The sequence below is a fragment of the Copadichromis virginalis genome, linkage group LG23, assembly GCF_057382275.1.
Source record: "Copadichromis virginalis isolate Kocher_CV1m ecotype Utaka linkage group LG23, C_Virginalis_male_GT1.1, whole genome shotgun sequence".
Taxonomy (NCBI): domain Eukaryota; kingdom Metazoa; phylum Chordata; class Actinopteri; order Cichliformes; family Cichlidae; genus Copadichromis; species Copadichromis virginalis.
Window position 1 is genome coordinate 17,779,525 of NC_140639.1, and position 21,373 is coordinate 17,800,897.

The following is a 21,373-nucleotide window of genomic DNA, read 5'->3' on the forward strand; positions in this document are numbered from 1 at the left end:
ATCCTGTTTCTCTTGCTTCATTCTTTAAATCATTATAGATTATTGACTGGAATCAAAAAGTTTGATGAACAGCTCATGTTTGATTTCTTCACACAGCTGGACCAACGAGGCCGAGTGTGTCTGCCATTTCCTGTAAGTGTGTGATCAGAGTCTGGGAATCATACTAAACACACTGAATGAGCTCGACTGGAGAGACTCTGAGCCTTTATATTTACAGGGACAGCAGGAGATAGAGAGTGGACTTTTTGAATGATTATTCCTTACAAATGTATCTTAGATAAAGATCAAACGTGTCGGCTTCTGATTAAAAATACTACGCCACAAACTGTTGGCTCTGTTCCAACAGGAACCAGCGTTAGAAAACACATAAGGTTAGTATAGTTCACTGAAACTAAACTCAAAAGTAAAATTAGATCTGAGAAAACATTTTTAACTAACTAAAATTATAATAAAAAGTAAACTTAAAAAGATTACAACTAAATAAACTAACTGAAATTAAATTATTGGGGTAATATCCTTCGTTTTAGGTTTTATAGTTTGTTAAAAATCAATACTTACCTTATGAGGCTTTAAGAGACATAGTTACTTAGACTTTGGATGTCTCCATGACTGAGAGTCACAGCTTTCAAAAGGTTCTGTTTTTATTATAAAATCTGTACTGATTTTCTTTAGTCTAGCCTCTGACATACACAATTAATCTGCCTTCTCCATCTTCCTTTGGTTTGCTGTCTACATTAATCCTGAACTCACAGTGACAAAATATCACGTGTTATTTTTCTCATTACCAGTAAATCAAAGGAGAATTTCAGTTGATGTGCACATGAATGGTTTGTGTTTCCTCTGTAGGTGAAGGTAGAAAGTGTGCGTGAGCTGATGTGGATGTGAATTCAGCAGCATGGATCAGTGTGAGGACAGAGAGGAGGGAGTCCCTCCCTCTAAAACCACTCTGTGTGGGGAACATGAGAGCCAGACCAAAGCTCAGAGGTGAGATGACCATCTCTAACTGTCCATGACTCTTCTCCATGTCACAGCTCAGCACTCACATCACTGCTCCATCATTATTCACAGGAAGAAACGAGGAACTAAACAGAAACATGAACCTGGACCCAGCTGTGTGTCCTTACAGAGTGACCGGTCAAAGGATTTTTATATTAAGTTTAAAGCAGACCACTGTTCTTCTGCAGAGAGGTAATGTGAGGCTGAGTGTATATTTTGTCCAATCACTGATAAATAGTGAGATGCACTTCCTTTTTTTTTTTTTTTCATTTTAAATAAATAAATAAAGCAGCAAACTATTTCTCCAGCCTAAATGATGGTCTTCTAAGTTTGTGACACACCATTTCCTCTACAGCTTATGAGTTATCTGCTGTAGGCTATGTGTTTGAGAATTATACCACGGAGTCAAGTACTTCTGATTTGAGGCTCTATTTTTCACAGGAGCTACAGTATCCAGTGTCATACATAGTAAGGAGGCAAAATCATTAACAAGATAATCGACCTCTGTTGGCGTAGCGTTCAAGTAGCTGCTCTGCTCTATGTTGGTACAGGGCACTGAAGAAGATAACAGTGGGTTGATTATATTCTTAAACTCAGTTACAGCACTTTCAGAAAGACACATTCTGTGATGAAGTCTACTCCCTGCTGCTGTGTAATCAGTTATTGTAAGTGGAAATGTTATCAGGAAATGATCAGACAAGAGAGGGTTGTTAAAGATTTATTTAAGTTAACCTATTCATCCTGATGCAACCAGGTCTCTGTAAGGCCGAATGAAACGAATATCTTCATATCTTCTATATTCAATCATATACTAACAGCGACTCAAAAGATTATTAAACATCAGAGACCTAATAATACACATTTAACTGTTTTACTCAGTTCCGGATACTCTTGTTTTGTTGTTGTTGTTGTTTTTACTATATATATGCTTAAATAGTATTTGGATGACTTGGACTCCTCCCAGAGCATCAGCAAACCATCTTTGAGCATGGGGTTTGGGGGAGATGACAGGAGGAGAGAAGCAGCATAGAAACATACAAGACTGTACTCTGGTTCCTGCTCTCAGTTTTATGTCATCACGTTTCATAATAATCTGTAAAGCCCTCGTCGTTTTCTGGACATCACTCAGACAGACATTAGTTTCAAGAGAACATGTCACCACTGGTCTGACTGGGAAGGGACCCAAACTTGTTACACACCAATTAAATATTACTTTTGAAGACCTCAGATTGACAGTTTAATTGCAGTTTTGCCAAATCTGTGTTTATCCTTAGACATCAGTTTAACATTTAGTGTTTCCTGCTCTGAGCCCAAGAATACATTTGGCTGTGGTCGCTGCAGCTTCATATTCCTAAGAATGGTTAATAGAATAGTTGGTGGTATACTGCAGGCTTCTGTTTAGGGCTATGCTTCCACCTCAGAGTCACCTATGTGGTCTAATTCCCCTGCTGTTTGAGATATTTTGCTGATGGACAGCTAAAAGTCACATTTATACCGTAATAACAGAGAGACTTGTGAGGTGTGTATTAGGACTGACAGATACATTTATGGTGCAGTTGTCAGATCTCTTTGCATTTTAACTTTATCTTTGATGTATCTACTTTCAAGATACTGTCTATAAATGCACCAAAACTAGATGTGTCAGAGATCATCTGCATACTAAATGTTTGAGATCCTGAAATATGACCACACCAGACATTTAACAAACAAATTGTCATGATTCGGCTGTGTGGCAGGCAGGAGAAGGACCCAAACGCAAACTCACGGAGACGAAACGTAAACTCAAAAACACAGCTTTAATGCTGGCATAAAGTGAAACACAAAAAACAGTACTAAACTTAAACTGGGGAGACTAAAGCACGAGGGACCAATCACACAGCTATGAGGGAGACTACGACACTGACAAAGAGAAACACAGGGCTTAAATACACAGAGGGATAACGAGGGAATGAGACACAGAAGGAGAGCACAGCTGGGAGTAATCAGGCTGGACGAGACAGAGACTCAAAACTAGAAACACTCACATGAGGCATGGACCTACAAAGTAAAACAGGAAAGATCACACAGAGACGCGAACTTGACACAGTGGAGACAGCAACTAAGAAACACAGAGACATAAACCATAAGGCAGAGGACTCTAAGAACCGAAAGACACAGAGGGGAAATCAAACATGCAGACACAGACTTACACAGAACAGAGGGGACACAGAGAAACATGAAGGGCAAGGGATCGAAACTAGAAACCATAAAATAACTCACAAGTACAATATTACAAACATCACAAGGAACTAAAAACGCTGGGTCAGGGGACCCAGGACCATGACATAAATCATTACTGCAGTGCTTAACTATAAATTTCAACATTCGTGTTTTATATGACACATCTTAAAAACATGCCTAATTTAGATTGCCATGCACTTACAATGTTATTAGTTAAACTTAAAAAGATAACACTAACATTGGTCAAGATATCCAGGAGCAGGTCTAGAAAAATTTTGTTAGGGTGGCAAGGAAATCAAATAAGGTTGCAAACACATGTACAGATATTACATTCTGTAATATGCATTATATATTGTTAAAATGCATCAAATGAAATAAGTATACATGTTTCATATAATCATAGTCTATAACTTTTTATTTTCTTTAGCCCACATAATTAAACATTTCAGTTACATAAAACATGTTAAATCTTTATTTTATCTTTATTTTATGCACTCTATGGTCTATATAATAAATAAGTATGAAGCCCAATAAGTATAACATCCAGAAAGCTACACATCATTCATTAACAAATACACATCTAACTTAGGTTTCACACTCTTTCCTTGATTTGAAAGAATGAAATTGTTACATGTTTACATTTATACAAAATGTCAGAAATCTGCACTCTTCATACACAAATGTTCAGCCAAAAATTGAAAACTAATTTTTCATGATTGATTATAACTTGTTATTTTTGACTACTTTTGATTTTAGGAGAAGGAGGCACTCACACAAGCTCCCACTACCCACTAGCTTGTAGTTTTTGTTGTTTTTTGTTTTGTGTTGTTTATTTAATTCATTTTCAGATGTTCATAAAGAAAAGCTGGTTACATCAATTCATCCCTTATGTTCCAATACAGCCACCAGGCTGCGCTAGCTTTGGGGAGGAAGGAGTCACTGAGTTTAATAAAAGCAGAGGAGGGGGGCTCTGTGCGCTTTTTGTGCTTACACAACAATTAGTGTAGCAACAGCAAGACTATTATCCAACTTTGGTCATGATTTGAAAGCACTTTAAGTGCTCAGTTAGTGCTCATCCCTAGACTAGGAGTCAGACAGGGTATCATCAGAGCTCCGGGTGTTTTATTTTTCTTGAAAAATCCAGAGGACTAGCAACATTTTAGGTTTTAATGTTTTGTTGTATTATTTTGACTCTTTGATTCCTCCACAGAGTGGACCAAGAGAACTCAGAGGTTCCCAGTGGTCAGTCTGCCCATCAGCATCAAACACACCTGGACTCCATATTTATGGTGTGTACATGTACAACAACTACTTTTACATCTGTTCTGTTCGGATGTCTCCATGCTGGGCACCTGGGTTCTGATTTAGAACATAAAGGTTTTTTTTTTTAACAGAACGTTAATGGTCAGAATGGTATGTTGTAAGGCTAGCTTTAAAGACAGGGAGAGAATTAATGTTGTGAATGTGCTGTGGTAGTGTGTCCTAAAGATGAGTGGCCACTGAGCTAAAAGCTCCAAAGCCCATCATGGTTTGGTGAGTAGATGGTAAAATAACAGTAGCAAAGGAGGAGGATCTAAGTGTAGAGGAAGGTGTGAGAATATGCAGAACACAAGAGATGTAGAAGGGGGATTTTTTTGAGGGACTTGAAAGTAAAAAGCAGAATCTTAAAATGAATGAGATATTTTACAGAAACCCAGATGTTGAAGGACAGCAAGAATTTGTTCTATGGAAAGCATTGTGGCAATGACACAAGCACTTGCATTTTGCACAAGCTGAAGTCTTTGGAGAAGTTTCTGTGGTAAAGGAACAACACTGACAACTCTGCCAGCTTATGATCTGAGAGTTTTCAACTGCACATACTAATTATGATCTGAGAGATACAATGTAAACCATTCATGGGAGTTGCAAACAGATCACTGTATCACAGACAGAGCCCAGATCAAGGAGTACAAGTATGGCTAACACCCAGAGTAAGCCACCATTAGAAAATATTTTGTGATTTTGTCCAGGGCTGTCTCTGCACTGTGAAGTGGCCTAAAAATCCAGACTGAAATCATTCAAATAGATCAATAGATAGGAGTAAATCTGTACAGCAACAGAGTTTTCTAGAATTTTTGAAAGAAAATAAATTACCATTTGGATGGAACTGGAATTATTACTATTTTAAGAGGTAGAGGGGAAAATATGCATGTTAGGGAAAGGTGAATACTCTCAATTATTAAAGAGAAAGGGGAATGAACAGTGTTTAACCGTGTAGGAAATAGGTCAAGGTGCCAGGTAGAATCAAGATCCTCAGCTGCAGCCACCTCAAAGCAGCATTGTGAAGCTTCCTGGCACATATAAACCTTTATCCAACAGGGCTTGAAATTTCTTGGGGGATTGTGTTTATTGCACATAATTAAACTGGTTCTATTAACGCTAATTTTTCTTATAACCTTTCTTTCTTGCTTCTTTTTCTTCACCCCGCAACTGGTTGAGGTTTTGGGGCTACTGGGTCATTCATAAAGTATTATTTTCCAGATGCTTGAGGACAAAATCATCTCTTTTGTGAAGAACGAGCTGAAGAGGATTCATAGAGATCTCAGGCTAGAAGGCCTAGAAAGCTGCTCACCTGACCGATGTGAGGATGAGTTATTAGAGGGTGAGGATGAAGAGCAGAGTAACAGCAGCAGAGAAGCATTTGTGAAGATAACAGTCGACTTCCTGAAGAGAATGAAGCAGAAGGAGTTGGCTGAGTGCCTGCAGAGCAGTGAGAATATTTCTCTAAATATTTATGCTGCTGGATAAATAAAAGCCTTTGCTAATGACTGAAGAAATAAACAAAAATAAATTCAAAATGTGTACACTTAGAAATACTTTATTGATGTATTTTCACTGGTTGGTTCTTTTAGGAACCACAACGAGAAACTTCCAATGGTGTCAGCCCATACTTAAATCTAAGCTGAAGAAGAAGTTCCAATGTGTGTTTGAGGTGATTGCTAAAGCAGGAAACCCAACCCTTCTGAATCAGATCTACACAGAGCTCTGCATCACAGAGGGAGGGACTGCAGAGGTCAATGATGAACATGAAGTCAGAAAGATTGAAACAGCATTCAGGAAACAAGACAGACCAGAAACAACAATCAGACAAGAAGACATCTTTAAAGCCTCACCAGGAAGAGATGAACCAATCAGAACAGTGCTGACAAATGGAGTGGCTGGCATTGGGAAAACAGTCTTAACACAGAAGTTCACCCTCGACTGGGCTGAAGACAAAGCCAACCAGGACATCCAGTTCATATTTCCATTCACTTTCAGAGAGCTGAATGTGCTGAAAGAGGAAAAGTTCAGCTTGGTGGAACTTGTTCATCACTTCTTTACTGAAACTAAAGAAGCAGGAATCTGCAGCTTTGAAGACTTCCAGGTTGTGTTTATCTTTGATGGTCTGGATGAGTGTCGAGTTCCTCTGGACTTCCACAAAACTACAATCCTAACTGACCCTAGAAAGTCCACCTCAGTGGATGTGCTGTTGATAAACCTCATCAGAGGGAATCTTCTTCCCTCTGCTCACCTCTGGATAACCACACGACCTGCAGCAGCCAATCAGATTCCCCCTGACTGTGTTGACATGGTGACAGAGGTCAGAGGATTTACTGACCCACAGAAGGAGGAGTACTTAAGGAAGAGATTCAGAGATAGGGAGCAGGCCAGCAGGATCATCTCCCATATCAGGACATCACGAAGTCTCCACATCATGTGCCACATCCCAGTCTTCTGCTGGATCACTGCTACAGTTCTGGAGGATGTGCTGAGAACCACAGAGGGAGGACAGCTGCCTAAGACCCCGACTGAGATGTACATCAACTTCCTGGTGGTTCAGGCCAAAGTGAAGAAGGTCAAGTATGATGAAGGAGCTGAGACAGATCCACACTGGACTCCAGAGAGCAGGAAGATGATTGATTCTCTGGGAAAACTGGCTTTCGATCAGCTGCAGAAAGGAAACTTGATCTTCTATGAATCAGACCTGACAGAGTGTGGCATCGATATCAGAGCAGCCTCAGTATACTCAGGAGTGTTCACACAGATCTTTAAAGAGGAGAGTGGACTGTACCAGGACAAGGTGTTCTGCTTCATCCATCTGAGTGTTCAGGAGTTTCTGGCTGCTCTTCATGTCCACATGACCTTCATCAACTCTGGAATTAATCTAACTGAAGAACAAGAAATGACACCCCAGAAGTCAGAAATCAGACAATCTGGAGAGAAACATTTCTACCAGAGTGCTGTGGACAAGGCCTTACAGAGTCCAAATGGACACCTGGACTTGCTCCTCCGCTTCCTCCTGGGTCTTTCATTGCAGACCAATCAGACTCTCCTACGAGGCCTCCTGACACAGAGAGGACATAGCTCACAGACCAATAAGGAAACAGTCCAGTACATCAAGAGGAAGCTCAGTGAGAATCTGTCTGCAGAGAAAAGCATCAATCTGTTCCACTGTCTGAATGAACTGAATGATTGTTCTCTAGTGGAGGAGATCCAACAGTCCCTGAGTTCAGGAAGTCTCTCGACAGATAAACTGTCTCCTGCTCAGTGGTCAGCTCTGGTCTTCATCTTACTGTCCTCAGGAAAAGAAATGGATGTGTTTGACCTAAAGAAGTACTCTGCTTCAGATGAGGCTCTTCTGAGGCTGCTGCCAGTGGTCAAAGCGTCCAACAAAGCTCTGTAAGTAAACATAACACCCAGTACCACCCAGACCCATAAAATGGACCCACAGCTTTTCTTCAACTCCTCAAAAATATGAATGAATAGAAATGCAAAGAAAATAAAAATCATGATTTTTATTTCATTCTTTTTGCCTATAAAAAGTACATGGGACCATCAAATGTTCTGCTCCTGTAACATTCTCTCATCAGTTTTCAGTCTGATCCTGTCAACTAAATTCTTTCCTTCATTACACAGACAGTTGTAACATTGTTCTTTGTATGTTATGATTAGCCTTGCTGGTATACTACAGCATAATATGTATCATATGCCCTAGCTTTTGGTTTTCTGTTAAAGGTTCTAAGAATTGTTTTTACTGATTCGGGAAAAAAGTCTTTCTCCACACACTTAATATTGATTGAATTTTTCCCAGTTTTTAAGAAGTTTTTTAATTAGTAATTTTGGTGGAACTTTGCCACTCAGAACTATCTGCACTAACAGCATAATTCAGCCTTCAACATCAAGTACCTCCATGCTCGATTTTTTCAACATAACAACATTGGCCTGATCCTTTCAGGTGTACACAACTCAGGTTGTTTACTCATAATCTTGTCTCCATGTCCAATGCATATAATTAAGTCAGCAAACTGTAACTACTGGAAGGCAGCTTGTATCAAACAGAAGATAAATAAGGAGATGCAACAACGTTCAGTTTGTAGTAAAATTTACATTATTTTGAAACCGTATCTAGCAACAAAAGTCCCAGATATTATCATTTGTAAATTATGTTCTCATGTGTAAGTGAGTATTGTTCTATCACTACAAGTACTAGCTCCTTACCTGTTTACAGAGCAAGCTCAAAGTTTTTTTTACAGACTTTAATTTTAAGTTGTATTCTTATTTATGAAGTGCACATGCAAATGTTTTTTGTAGCAGCATGACTATAAGCCATTTCATTTGTTCAGATTGTCAGAATGTAACCTCTGCGAGAGAAGCTATGAAGCTCTGTGCTCAGTTCTCAGCTCCCAGTCCTCTAGTCTAGAAGAACTTGACCTGAGTAACAATGACCTGCAAGATTCGGGAGTAAAACTTCTGTCTGCTGGATTGAGGAGTCCAACTTGTACACTGAAAAGTCTCAGGTCAGGAATGTTTTTTGATGTAGTTTTTTTTATCAGTATTGAAAAATTGTGTCATATTTGTGTTATTTTATTAGACAAAGACAAATATTATGGAATTCTAAATTGACTTTTTATTTTACATTTCTCTCTATATTACCGTTTTATTTTTTCATTTTTCATTTAATTCAAAAAACAAACAAACTGATAAGTATGAACCTGTGTGTATAACATATTTTTTAATGCAATAGTTGATTCAGAGATTTGGGATATTTTGCATTCACATCATATCAATTTCCTTTGCTTATTACCAACTGTTTGATGCAGGAGTGCATCAAATTTACGTCAAACCTTTAACTTGATGGAAATGACAATTCTAAAAGAGAAGTCAAACATGGGATATCACCAGAGAGTAAAGAAATCGGGACATGAAACAAAAGAAATATACAAGGAAGGTATACTATGATGCTACAGCAAAGGCCAAAGGGAAATATATAGAGTGGTTTCTAGAAATTATAATTTTATTTTGTCTAATCAGTCAGAAATGTTTATTTAACCAACTCTTTCATCAACAAAACTTTCCAGCTTGATTTCGGTCTGTTTTGTAGGTTAATACACAGTATGTTTATAAACTGGAAGTTGGTTACTCATGTTATTCCTAAAACCCTGGTCAAATTGTCTATTTTGGGCTCACCATTCCTTTTGCCTTCTTTTAAACATAAATATCTAAACGTAAATATCTAATATGTAAATAGAAACCTAATTGTGGTTTAAGAAAAAAATGAATTAATAAAACGACAATTGGAATTTTATCACAATACCACATTTAATTACATGTGAACTAGATATGTTTGACACAGAAGTTACAAACATGGCATTTCAAGGTTTACAACACCTTAAAGCAGAGAAAGCATCAAACATCTCATTTCATACTGTGACATACACCTGTTTTTTCAGATCGTCTGCAAATTAAATTCAAAATGTGACACTAGCACTAAGATGTGTCACCAGCCCTTACCTGTCAATGTCAAATATTCTGTCAGTTATTAGTCCTGTGCTTCTTTTAACTCTCATTGTACTAAAATGTGTAATAAATGTAGCTTGTTAGTAGCTGTTAAATTTTCTGTCCTTAGTGATATGCCCATCAAGGGCCCCCAAAAACAACAAAACAAAAATCAAACAAAACAAAACAAAAAAAACATTGGTTATTGACAATTCTGTTTATAGAAATGTGACTCTAGACATTCCAGGTAACTGAGCCTTGTGCTATATTAACATGATAATAAAATAATATCAGTGAACGGAAATACAAATCTTAGAATAAAAAAAAAATAGACTAATTACACTCAGCTTGAATCTGAATAAAAACAAAGAAAATTAAAAATGCATATCCATTTCCTGTTGCCTACATTTTAGACAGTTACTAAATAGGAAATTGATGTTTGGTTGTAATACAGGCTGTGATCAGCTGACCTGCTGCTCTTTGTGGATGTACACAACTAAATTCAACCAGATGCCAGCAGTTGTTTATTGAGTTGTCCTGGTTGATTTCCATCCTCTACACTGACAGTACACTGTTTATGCTGTCTTTATATTAGACTGTATAAAGTTGGTATGAAGGCGAGATTCAGTCAATGAATCTCAGCATCATCAGCTAAAATTCATATAAGTCTCTGCTACACTTGATATAAGCTAACTCTTACCATGAAACCACAGCCACTGTGCACCAGTCACACACTGTTCTTCACTTTAAATACATCACAGTACAGCAAACTAACCTGTTTATCCTGCACTAACCTGCAGAGGATTTCATTCAGCCTTTAAATAGCACAATTACCTCAGTTTGTTTTACAAACTGTCAGTGCGCCCCAGGGTGGCTGTGGCTACAATGTAGCTTGCCATCACCAGTGTGTGAATGGGTGGATGACTGGTTGTGTAAAGCGCTTTGGGGTACATAGGGACTAGTAAAGCGCTATACAAATACAGGCCATTTTATTTATTTTTTTTACACCATGTTTCACAATATGAAAATACATAAAGTCACACATACAAACTCAATATCTGACTTAAAAACATGAAGACTTATATTTGAGCTTTAAATGAGCAGTTCTTACCTTTAAATCTAAGGCTGAAACGCTGCTTTTGAAATAACATTACAGTTAAAAATAAGTCAATGCCTTCATGCATGCTCTTCTTCAGTAGGGCTAGCTAATCACTGAAGTACAACAAACTCAACTCACAGACACCTGCAGTCATTCCAGTGCTGTGCCAAAAATAAACAAGCAAACAAAACAAAAGAACCCTGTCCTATACACGCCATCTTCTTTTTCGTCTCCTATCTCTTGCATCATCTGCATAAAATCACATAAAATGCACTTCTGTGCACCTTCTTCCATTCTTACACGTCACCCTATGTTTCTCCTTTTGCTTTTCTTGAAGTACATATTCAAATATTCAAAGTCATTTCCATTCCTTTGGAAAATTACACATAACCTATGTCCTTCTGCATTTCTCAAAATTATCATTACCCAACACCTCCTCATCAACGCAGGTCACGTCACCTGTATGTTCACTAAAGTCTGCTCCAATAACCATTCTCTCCCTCTGGGAGGATTGGATTCCAATTTATCCAGCTTACTCCAGAATTTTGGTTTCTCTTCTTACTGAAATCCTAGCTTTGGGGCCTATGCATTAAGGTTCAGCATAACTGAAAACAGAAATGCTGTAGGTGACGTCTGACGCCAGAGACTTGGCAGAAAAAAACTGAATTAAACAAACAAACGTAGTGTGCATAGTGTAGTGTACGCTGTTAAGTGCCAGGAGGATCGCCATGATTTATACAAGAGGAAAACCAAACAACCTCTGGCAAAGCGGATGGCACAACACAGAAGAGCTAACTTGTCAGGTCAGGACTCTGCAGTCTATTTACACCTATAGGCCAGAAAGGACTGAAGGTCCAGATGAACAGAATTAACCTTTTGGGATATACTTACCTGGATGATTGAGCATGCATCAAAACAATTTTTGAGGCTTAAATTATACCAAACCATTAATGGACAACTAACAACATTTGAAAAATAATTTCTAATACCCTGGAGGACAGCAAGGATAATTTGGAAGGTCTCCAATAATACATTTACTGGTGCTTCTACGCTATAGTCATGAAGAAGGCCCAGAAGTCATCTTCCCCAGCCAAGAACGAGACGTTTTCCAAGAGAAGGCACCTAGCAGGAACAACATGACAGACCAGTAAAGACATCCTGGAATCAATTCCTAAGTAATTTTCCAGCAATAACGCAAGGTTGACCCTGGTTGAAATTCTACACAGGGAATTGGAATACATGAGGGAATCTTTGGAATACAGCACACAAGTGGAAACACTCACTGCTGAAAACGCCTTGCTATGAGACTCAGTCAAGTCTCTAACTGAGAATGTCACCGAGGTGAGTAAAAAAACCAAAAAAATAAAATAAAAGAGACCATCATCGATCTCCAGGCCTGTAGCATGAGAGACAACCTGGTGTTTTCAGGCATTTCAGGCCTTCATTAAGACCCATCTAAGCTTCCAGAGGACATTGTGAAGAAAATCTCTGAAAGAATCCATGGGTGCAAAGAGTGCATGCTATTGTGGCAAAATTTGAACATTTTAAGAGAAGGAACTAAAAGTAATGGACTTGAGCATAACTGGCCAGTTTCTTAGAAAGATCCACTACATATATTTCTCCTGCTCTTCCCTACAACATCTATCTTGCCTCAGTCATGTCAATTCATTAAGCCAGTCGTGTCATAGCAGATAAAACACCACCAGTCTTTGTTAAAGTTATTGATTACAGGGTTCTAGTTTTCTCTTTCATCCCTCCAGCTTGCCCCCTTTTCATGTTTTCCGGTTAAGTCACACACAACTTTCTTGGAAGATGAAGTGCTGTTTGTTACTTTTTTCACTCCTTCTTACCCCTACCCTCACCACACTTTCTTGCACCACGTTCACGTTTTTTTTTCCTCTTTACTTGAATAGGAATTTAATTTCCTATTCAATTCCTCGTCATCACACACAGCATTCAACATTAATACACACACAACTATGGGCAAAGTAGGGATAAAGCCAATGACCAGCACATTTCTGCATCAGAGAATAAATGAGTGAGAGCAACAGCAACAACAAAAAACAATAACAAATAAAACAATACTTCTCTGCAGTCTTTACAGATGGCTTGTTGTTTTGTGTGTCTGCAGTCTTTCAGGCTGTCTGATCACAGAGGAAGGCTGTACTTCTCTGACCTCAGCTCTGAGCTGCAACCCTTCCCATCTGAGAGAGCTGGACTTGAGCTACAATCATCCAGGAGACTCAGGAATAAACCTACTTATGGCTGGACTGAAGGATCCACGCTGGAGACTGGACACCCTCAGGTATGGCGAGAATGTCTGATAGAGAAGGAAGAGCTGGAAACATATTCTGTGCTCTGCACGCACTTCCTGTTTGTTTCAGGCAGATGTGACATAAACAATCACATACATGAACATTGTTCATTTGCTTGTAACAGCAACTCTGGTAGCACATTATAACTTGACCTGCAGGTGTAAGTACCCTATAATTAAGTGCAATTTGCAAGTAATAAGTCATGTCTTTTGCAGAAATAATAATAAAAATAAAAATTGCACTTAGTCGTATATACAGCTCTAACAAGCTTATATGAATCCCTGACAACATCAGGCAGGTGTGTGGGCTAATAAAGTGTCAGCCATGTTAAATGTTTGCGTTTTGCATTCTGGATGAACAGCTTTAGATAGGATAAAAACACATAAAGAAACAAGGCTGTGAATCGTTTAAGTCTGTATGTGTGACAAAGAGGCAGACAGGAGTAGCTAACATTCAGAAATTGCAGCTTAAATACTGATCTCAGCAGGATTAGTGTATCATACTGTTTATGGGCCATGGTAAAATCAATATTTCATTCTCATTCAGTTGTTTGACAACAATAACTGAAAAAGGTGTACTTGAGAACACATTTACTGTGGATTCAGCTGTGAATGTCGAGTGTCTCAGAAAAATCCAGAGCAGTGTAAAGTAACATAGATAGCATTAGCTGTTTACCTGCTGAAAGAGCATTTCAAATTAGCATTTGCTACTAACCAGAGCAGTTTGATCCATGTATGGATTGAAGTGTATTTTTAAAAATGTTGGACTGTTCCTTTATCAGTGTCTAAAAGTATGCGTATGAGAGTGATGTAATGTCCATGTGTGCATGCTGAAAGAGACTGTGCTGGTCTGACCCCCCTCCTCCTTTCAGGGTGGAGCCTGCTGGAGTCCAATGGTTGACACCAGGTCTGAGGAAGTGTAAGTGTGTTTTTAATGTGATTAATGAAACAAAGCAGTACACATTCAACCATCTTCAAACTGGCACATCACTCCTATACATCTCTGATGGCAAGAGTCATCATGAAAATGTCAATCAATGAACAGATGATGGCTCAATAACTGCAGCTGGATTGTGTTTGTTCTCTCCATCAGATTCCTGTCAACTCACAATCGACACAAACACAGTACACACAAACCTCAAACTGTCTGACAACAACAGGAAAGTAACAGGTGTGAAAGAGGTTCAGTCATATCCTGATCATCCAGACAGATTTGAAGTTTGGTCTCAGCTGTTGTGTAGAGATGGTCTGACCGGTCGCTGTTACTGGGAGGTCGAGTGCAAAGGACACGTTTATATATCAGTAAGTTACAGAAGAATCAGAAGGAAAGGAGACAGTTATGACTGCTTGTTTGGAAACAATGATCATTCCTGGAGTCTCATCTGCTCTGATGATGGGCCTTATTCCACCACTCACAATAAGATATCAGCCCCCATCTCCTCCTCCTCACCCTCTGTCTCTAACAGAGTAGCAGTGTATGTGGACTGTCCTGCTGGCACTCTGTCCTTCTACAGAGTCTCCTCTGAAACTCTGATCCACCTCCACACCTTCAACACCACATTCACTGAAACTCTTTATCCTGGGTTTAGACTTTACTCTTACCCTCCTGGTGCCTCAGTGTGTCTGTGCTCAGTTGAGTGTAAAGAGTCTCATTTTGTTTAAGAAAAACTCTGACTGTTGAACAGATAGTTCAATCTGTACATGTCTGTCTCTTTCACTCAGAAACACGTTTTCAGATTCATGGATTCAATCCATTCATGTTTTAAACTGTTCTAAATGATTCCTTGTAAATGTTTTCCTGTCTTTTTTCCACTTAAAGCGTCACAGTGAATATCAGTATGCTGTATTTCTCTGAAGCTCGGATAACAACCAGCTCTTTTGTATTTTCAACAAGTCTGAGCTTATTATAATGAATCCAAATGATTTTGCTTTCTTAATTTCGTTTTCTCTCCACATGATCTTACAGTTTCACACATTTGTTTGAAGCTACACATTTAAAAATGCTCCAGCCATGTAAATTTTAAAAAATTGGCTTAATAGTTTTTAAGGGAGTTATAACCATAAAATAATTGTGTTTGAGGTATCATAATGCATGTGATTCATCTAATAAATAGCAAGACTGTATATACCATTTGAAACTAGTCTTGTCTTTTTCACAGACACCTTTGAACATGAATATTGTGCAGTATGTTGGTAAAAGCATCGTTATAATATTCTTAGAAACATTTAAATATGTCTTTATAACATTCAATATGTCGTCTACCACTTCAGTTTGTATAAAACATTAGAACTGTCACAAAACTTAATGTTAAAGAACCTGGTGGAATTCTTGTAGTGTATTTTAGTCATAGTTTTGTGTCCATGATTCCTTTTACACTATTTGAATTCAAAGTTTTTACTGAAAGACAATGTCAAATCAGGTGAATTTTGAATGACAAGAGTTTAGTTCATTATTTTTGAAGTTAACCCTTTCAAATTTGATTTACCAGGAACAAATATTGAGAGTTAAGCAGTTAAATGCTAATATGAATGTTGGAGTGAGTTTGTTAAAAGTTGTTATTGTTGTGCTTAAAATTGTGAACCTTTTTTTAAACTGCATGATTAAAGATATTCTTCTGTTTTTATTCTCCTCCCCTGGTGGGGGAGGCTATAGCTATAGTGTTCAACTACAGGCACATTCCATGACTCATTTGACTTATTTGGTAAGGAATGTTCACTTCCTGCCCTTTAGGAGCTGACCTTTGCTTGTATATGGTGAACCATTAAACCCACATAGCAAAGTTGGTATGGCCCGGATCTGGCCCACAAAATGTGCTTAGACATGGCCCACATACCGCAAAGAATGACGGCCCTTTGGTGGCCCAGATCTGGTTTGCCAAAGTGGCCCACACATGGGCCAGCACAGGGCCAGTTGCAGACATACTGGTGGTCCTGTGCTGGCCCATGTGTGGATTACCTCTGGCAAGGCTGATGGGGCCGTCATTCTTTGCGGTATGTGGGCCATGTGTAAGTTGTGTGCAGCCACGAGCCAGTTGTAGACACACTGCTGGCGAAGAACAGTTTCAGCTCTGGTCCCAGATGTCAGCCTAATGTGTGCCTTAATCAAGCCATGTAATAACAACATGTGCTAGAACATAATAGTGCAAAAGTAATATGATAAAACACTTCAGACAGTGGATGGACTGATTCTTATACAGCACTTTTCTACTCTCCCGTATTATTCTATACAACATGCCACATACATCCAATCACACACTTTCTCTAAACTGAGTGCTTCCTAACTACATTCATACACATTCACACTCTTGACATGCATCCCTGGAGGAGCCAGGTTGAAATTCTACACAGGGAATTGGAATACATGAGGGAATCTTTGGAATACAGCACACAAGTGGAAACACTCACTGCTGAAAACGCCTTGCTATGAGACTCAGTCAAGTCTCTAACTGAGAATGTCACCGAGGTGAGTAAAAAAACCAAAAAAATAAAATAAAAGAGACCATCATCGATCTCCAGGCCTGTAGCATGAGAGACAACCTGGTGTTTTCAGGCATTTCAGGCCTTCATTAAGACCCATCTAAGCTTCCAGAGGACATTGTGAAGAAAATCTCTGAAAGAATCCATGGGTGCAAAGAGTGCATGCTATTGTGGCAAAATTTGAACATTTTAAGAGAAGGAACTAAAAGTAATGGACTTGAGCATAACTGGCCAGTTTCTTAGAAAGATCCACTACATATATTTCTCCTGCTCTTCCCTACAACATCTATCTTGCCTCAGTCATGTCAATTCATTAAGCCAGTCGTGTCATAGCAGATAAAACACCACCAGTCTTTGTTAAAGTTATTGATTACAGGGTTCTAGTTTTCTCTTTCATCCCTCCAGCTTGCCCCCTTTTCATGTTTTCCGGTTAAGTCACACACAACTTTCTTGGAAGATGAAGTGCTGTTTGTTACTTTTTTCACTCCTTCTTACCCCTACCCTCACCACACTTTCTTGCACCACGTTCACGTTTTTTTTTCCTCTTTACTTGAATAGGAATTTAATTTCCTATTCAATTCCTCGTCATCACACACAGCATTCAACATTAATACACACACAACTATGGGCAAAGTAGGGATAAAGCCAATGACCAGCACATTTCTGCATCAGAGAATAAATGAGTGAGAGCAACAGCAACAACAAAAAACAATAACAAATAAAACAATACTTCTCTGCAGTCTTTACAGATGGCTTGTTGTTTTGTGTGTCTGCAGTCTTTCAGGCTGTCTGATCACAGAGGAAGGCTGTACTTCTCTGACCTCAGCTCTGAGCTGCAACCCTTCCCATCTGAGAGAGCTGGACTTGAGCTACAATCATCCAGGAGACTCAGGAATAAACCTACTTATGGCTGGACTGAAGGATCCACGCTGGAGACTGGACACCCTCAGGTATGGCGAGAATGTCTGATAGAGAAGGAAGAGCTGGAAACATATTCTGTGCTCTGCACGCACTTCCTGTTTGTTTCAGGCAGATGTGACATAAACAATCACATACATGAACATTGTTCATTTGCTTGTAACAGCAACTCTGGTAGCACATTATAACTTGACCTGCAGGTGTAAGTACCCTATAATTAAGTGCAATTTGCAAGTAATAAGTCATGTCTTTTGCAGAAATAATAATAAAAATAAAAATTGCACTTAGTCGTATATACAGCTCTAACAAGCTTATATGAATCCCTGACAACATCAGGCAGGTGTGTGGGCTAATAAAGTGTCAGCCATGTTAAATGTTTGCGTTTTGCATTCTGGATGAACAGCTTTAGATAGGATAAAAACACATAAAGAAACAAGGCTGTGAATCGTTTAAGTCTGTATGTGTGACAAAGAGGCAGACAGGAGTAGCTAACATTCAGAAATTGCAGCTTAAATACTGATCTCAGCAGGATTAGTGTATCATACTGTTTATGGGCCATGGTAAAATCAATATTTCATTCTCATTCAGTTGTTTGACAACAATAACTGAAAAAGGTGTACTTGAGAACACATTTACTGTGGATTCAGCTGTGAATGTCGAGTGTCTCAGAAAAATCCAGAGCAGTGTAAAGTAACATAGATAGCATTAGCTGTTTACCTGCTGAAAGAGCATTTCAAATTAGCATTTGCTACTAACCAGAGCAGTTTGATCCATGTATGGATTGAAGTGTATTTTTAAAAATGTTGGACTGTTCCTTTATCAGTGTCTAAAAGTATGCGTATGAGAGTGATGTAATGTCCATGTGTGCATGCTGAAAGAGACTGTGCTGGTCTGACCCCCCTCCTCCTTTCAGGGTGGAGCCTGCTGGAGTCCAATGGTTGACACCAGGTCTGAGGAAGTGTAAGTGTGTTTTTAATGTGATTAATGAAACAAAGCAGTACACATTCAACCATCTTCAAACTGGCACATCACTCCTATACATCTCTGATGGCAAGAGTCATCATGAAAATGTCAATCAATGAACAGATGATGGCTCAATAACTGCAGCTGGATTGTGTTTGTTCTCTCCATCAGATTCCTGTCAACTCACAATCGACACAAACACAGTACACACAAACCTCAAACTGTCTGACAACAACAGGAAAGTAACAGGTGTGAAAGAGGTTCAGTCATATCCTGATCATCCAGACAGATTTGAAGTTTGGTCTCAGCTGTTGTGTAGAGATGGTCTGACCGGTCGCTGTTACTGGGAGGTCGAGTGCAAAGGACACGTTTATATATCAGTAAGTTACAGAAGAATCAGAAGGAAAGGAGACAGTTATGACTGCTTGTTTGGAAACAATGATCATTCCTGGAGTCTCATCTGCTCTGATGATGGGCCTTATTCCACCACTCACAATAAGATATCAGCCCCCATCTCCTCCTCCTCACCCTCTGTCTCTAACAGAGTAGCAGTGTATGTGGACTGTCCTGCTGGCACTCTGTCCTTCTACAGAGTCTCCTCTGAAACTCTGATCCACCTCCACACCTTCAACACCACATTCACTGAAACTCTTTATCCTGGGTTTAGACTTTACTCTTACCCTCCTGGTGCCTCAGTGTGTCTGTGCTCAGTTGAGTGTAAAGAGTCTCATTTTGTTTGAGAAAAACTCTGACTGTTGAACAGATAGTTCAATCTGTACATGTCTGTCTCTTTCACTCAGAAACACGTTTTCAGATTCATGGATTCAATCCATTCATGTTTTAAACTGTTCTAAATGATTCCTTGTAAATGTTTTCCTGTCTTTTTTCCACTTAAAGCGTCACAGTGAATATCAGTATGCTGTATTTCTCTGAAGCTCGGATAACAACCAGCTCTTTTGTATTTTCAACAAGTCTGAGCTTATTATAATGAATCCAAATGATTTTGCTTTCTTAATTTCGTTTTCTCTCCACATGATCTTACAGTTTCACACATTTGTTTGAAGCTACACATTTAAAAATGCTCCAGCCATGTAAATTTTAAAAAATTGGCTTAATAGTTTTTAAGGGAGTTATAACCATAAAATAATTGTGTTTGAGGTATCATAATGCATGTGATTCATCTAATAAATAGCAAGACTGTATATACCATTTGAAACTAGTCTTGTCTTTTTCACAGACACCTTTGAACATGAATATTGTGCAGTATGTTGGTAAAAGCATCGTTATAATATTCTTAGAAACATTTAAATATGTCTTTATAACATTCAATATGTCGTCTACCACTTCAGTTTGTATAAAACATTAGAACTGTCACAAAACTTAATGTTAAAGAACCTGGTGGAATTCTTGTAGTGTATTTTAGTCATAGTTTTGTGTCCATGATTCCTTTTACACTATTTGAATTCAAAGTTTTTACTGAAAGACAATGTCAAATCAGGTGAATTTTGAATGACAAGAGTTTAGTTCATTATTTTTGAAGTTAACCCTTTCAAATTTGATTTACCAGGAACAAATATTGAGAGTTAAGCAGTTAAATGCTAATATGAATGTTGGAGTGAGTTTGTTAAAAGTTGTTATTGTTGTGCTTAAAATTGTGAACCTTTTTTTAAACTGCATGATTAAAGATATTCTTCTGTTTTTATTCTCCTCCCCTGGTGGGGGAGGCTATAGCTATAGTGTTCAACTACAGGCACATTCCATGACTCATTTGACTTATTTGGTAAGGAATGTTCACTTCCTGCCCTTTAGGAGCTGACCTTTGCTTGTATATGGTGAACCATTAAACCCACATAGCAAAGTTGGTATGGCCCGGATCTGGCCCACAAAATGTGCTTAGACATGGCCCACATACCGCAAAGAATGACGGCCCTTTGGTGGCCCAGATCTGGTTTGCCAAAGTGGCCCACACATGGGCCAGCACAGGGCCAGTTGCAGACATACTGGTGGTCCTGTGCTGGCCCATGTGTGGATTACCTCTGGCAAGGCTGATGGGGCCGTCATTCTTTGCGGTATGTGGGCCATGTGTAAGTTGTGTGCAGCCACGAGCCAGTTGTAGACACACTGCTGGCGAAGAACAGTTTCAGCTCTGGTCCCAGATGTCAGCCTAATGTGTGCCTTAATCAAGCCATGTAATAACAACATGTGCTAGAACATAATAGTGCAAAAGTAATATGATAAAACACTTCAGACAGTGGATGGACTGATTCTTATACAGCACTTTTCTACTCTCCCGTATTATTCTATACAACATGCCACATACATCCAATCACACACTTTCTCTAAACTGAGTGCTTCCTAACTACATTCATACACATTCACACTCTTGACATGCATCCCTGGAGGAGCCAGGGATCTAACCACTAATCTTCCAATCAGTAGGTGACCTGCTCTACCTCCTGAGCTACAGCCACCCGGTGGTAAACATGAGTAAACCCTCACTAGGTTTTAGATAAAGTGTACACTCACAAACCTGTCGAACCTGCATTTTAAACGTTGGCTACCATAGCAGTATAGTATTGCAACATGGCATT

The 21,373-nt window shown here is 38.9% G+C and overlaps 2 protein-coding genes across 3 annotated transcripts in view; both read left to right on the top strand.

Moving 5' to 3' along the window:
* LOC146680566 (protein NLRC3-like) overlaps positions 1–15,555 on the top strand; it is a 20,165-nt gene extending 4,610 nt beyond the window's left edge. Inside the window, exons 2-11 of one of the 2 annotated variants that reach the window (XM_085447167.1) lie at positions 97–132; positions 847–984; positions 1,069–1,188; positions 4,427–4,505; positions 5,737–5,965; positions 6,108–7,914; positions 8,859–9,032; positions 13,242–13,415; positions 14,297–14,343; positions 14,518–15,555. In XM_085447167.1, coding sequence (XP_085303293.1) covers positions 896–984; positions 1,069–1,188; positions 4,427–4,505; positions 5,737–5,965; positions 6,108–7,914; positions 8,859–9,032; positions 13,242–13,415; positions 14,297–14,343; positions 14,518–15,086 — 3,288 coding nt within the window. In that variant the 5' untranslated portion in view covers positions 97–132; positions 847–895 and the 3' untranslated portion in view covers positions 15,087–15,555. The remainder of the gene's footprint in view (positions 1–96; positions 133–846; positions 985–1,068; positions 1,189–4,426; positions 4,506–5,736; positions 5,966–6,107; positions 7,915–8,858; positions 9,033–13,241; positions 13,416–14,296; positions 14,344–14,517) is intronic. The other variant, XM_085447166.1, reaches the window with a different exon arrangement.
* Positions 15,556–17,737: 2,182 nt separating this feature from the next.
* Positions 17,738–19,991, top strand: LOC146680567 (neoverrucotoxin subunit beta-like). The gene is made up of 3 exons (XM_085447190.1): positions 17,738–17,851; positions 18,733–18,779; positions 18,954–19,991. The coding sequence occupies exons 1-3, from the start codon at positions 17,808–17,810 to the stop codon at positions 19,520–19,522; spliced, it is 660 nt and encodes a 219-aa protein (XP_085303316.1). The 5' UTR covers positions 17,738–17,807; the 3' UTR covers positions 19,523–19,991.
* The last annotated feature ends 1,382 nt before the right edge of the window (positions 19,992–21,373 follow it).

Excerpts from the sequence above, each read along its gene's own strand:
- LOC146680567 (XM_085447190.1), top strand. The coding sequence starts at position 17,808 with ATGGCTGGACTGAAGGATCCACGCTGGAGACTGGACACCCTCAG. Across the intron at positions 17,852-18,732 it reads TGGAGACTGGACACCCTCAG|GGTGGAGCCTGCTGGAGTCC; the intron begins GTATGGCGAGAA and ends TCCTCCTTTCAG. Across the intron at positions 18,780-18,953 it reads GACACCAGGTCTGAGGAAGT|ATTCCTGTCAACTCACAATC; the intron begins GTAAGTGTGTTT and ends TCTCTCCATCAG.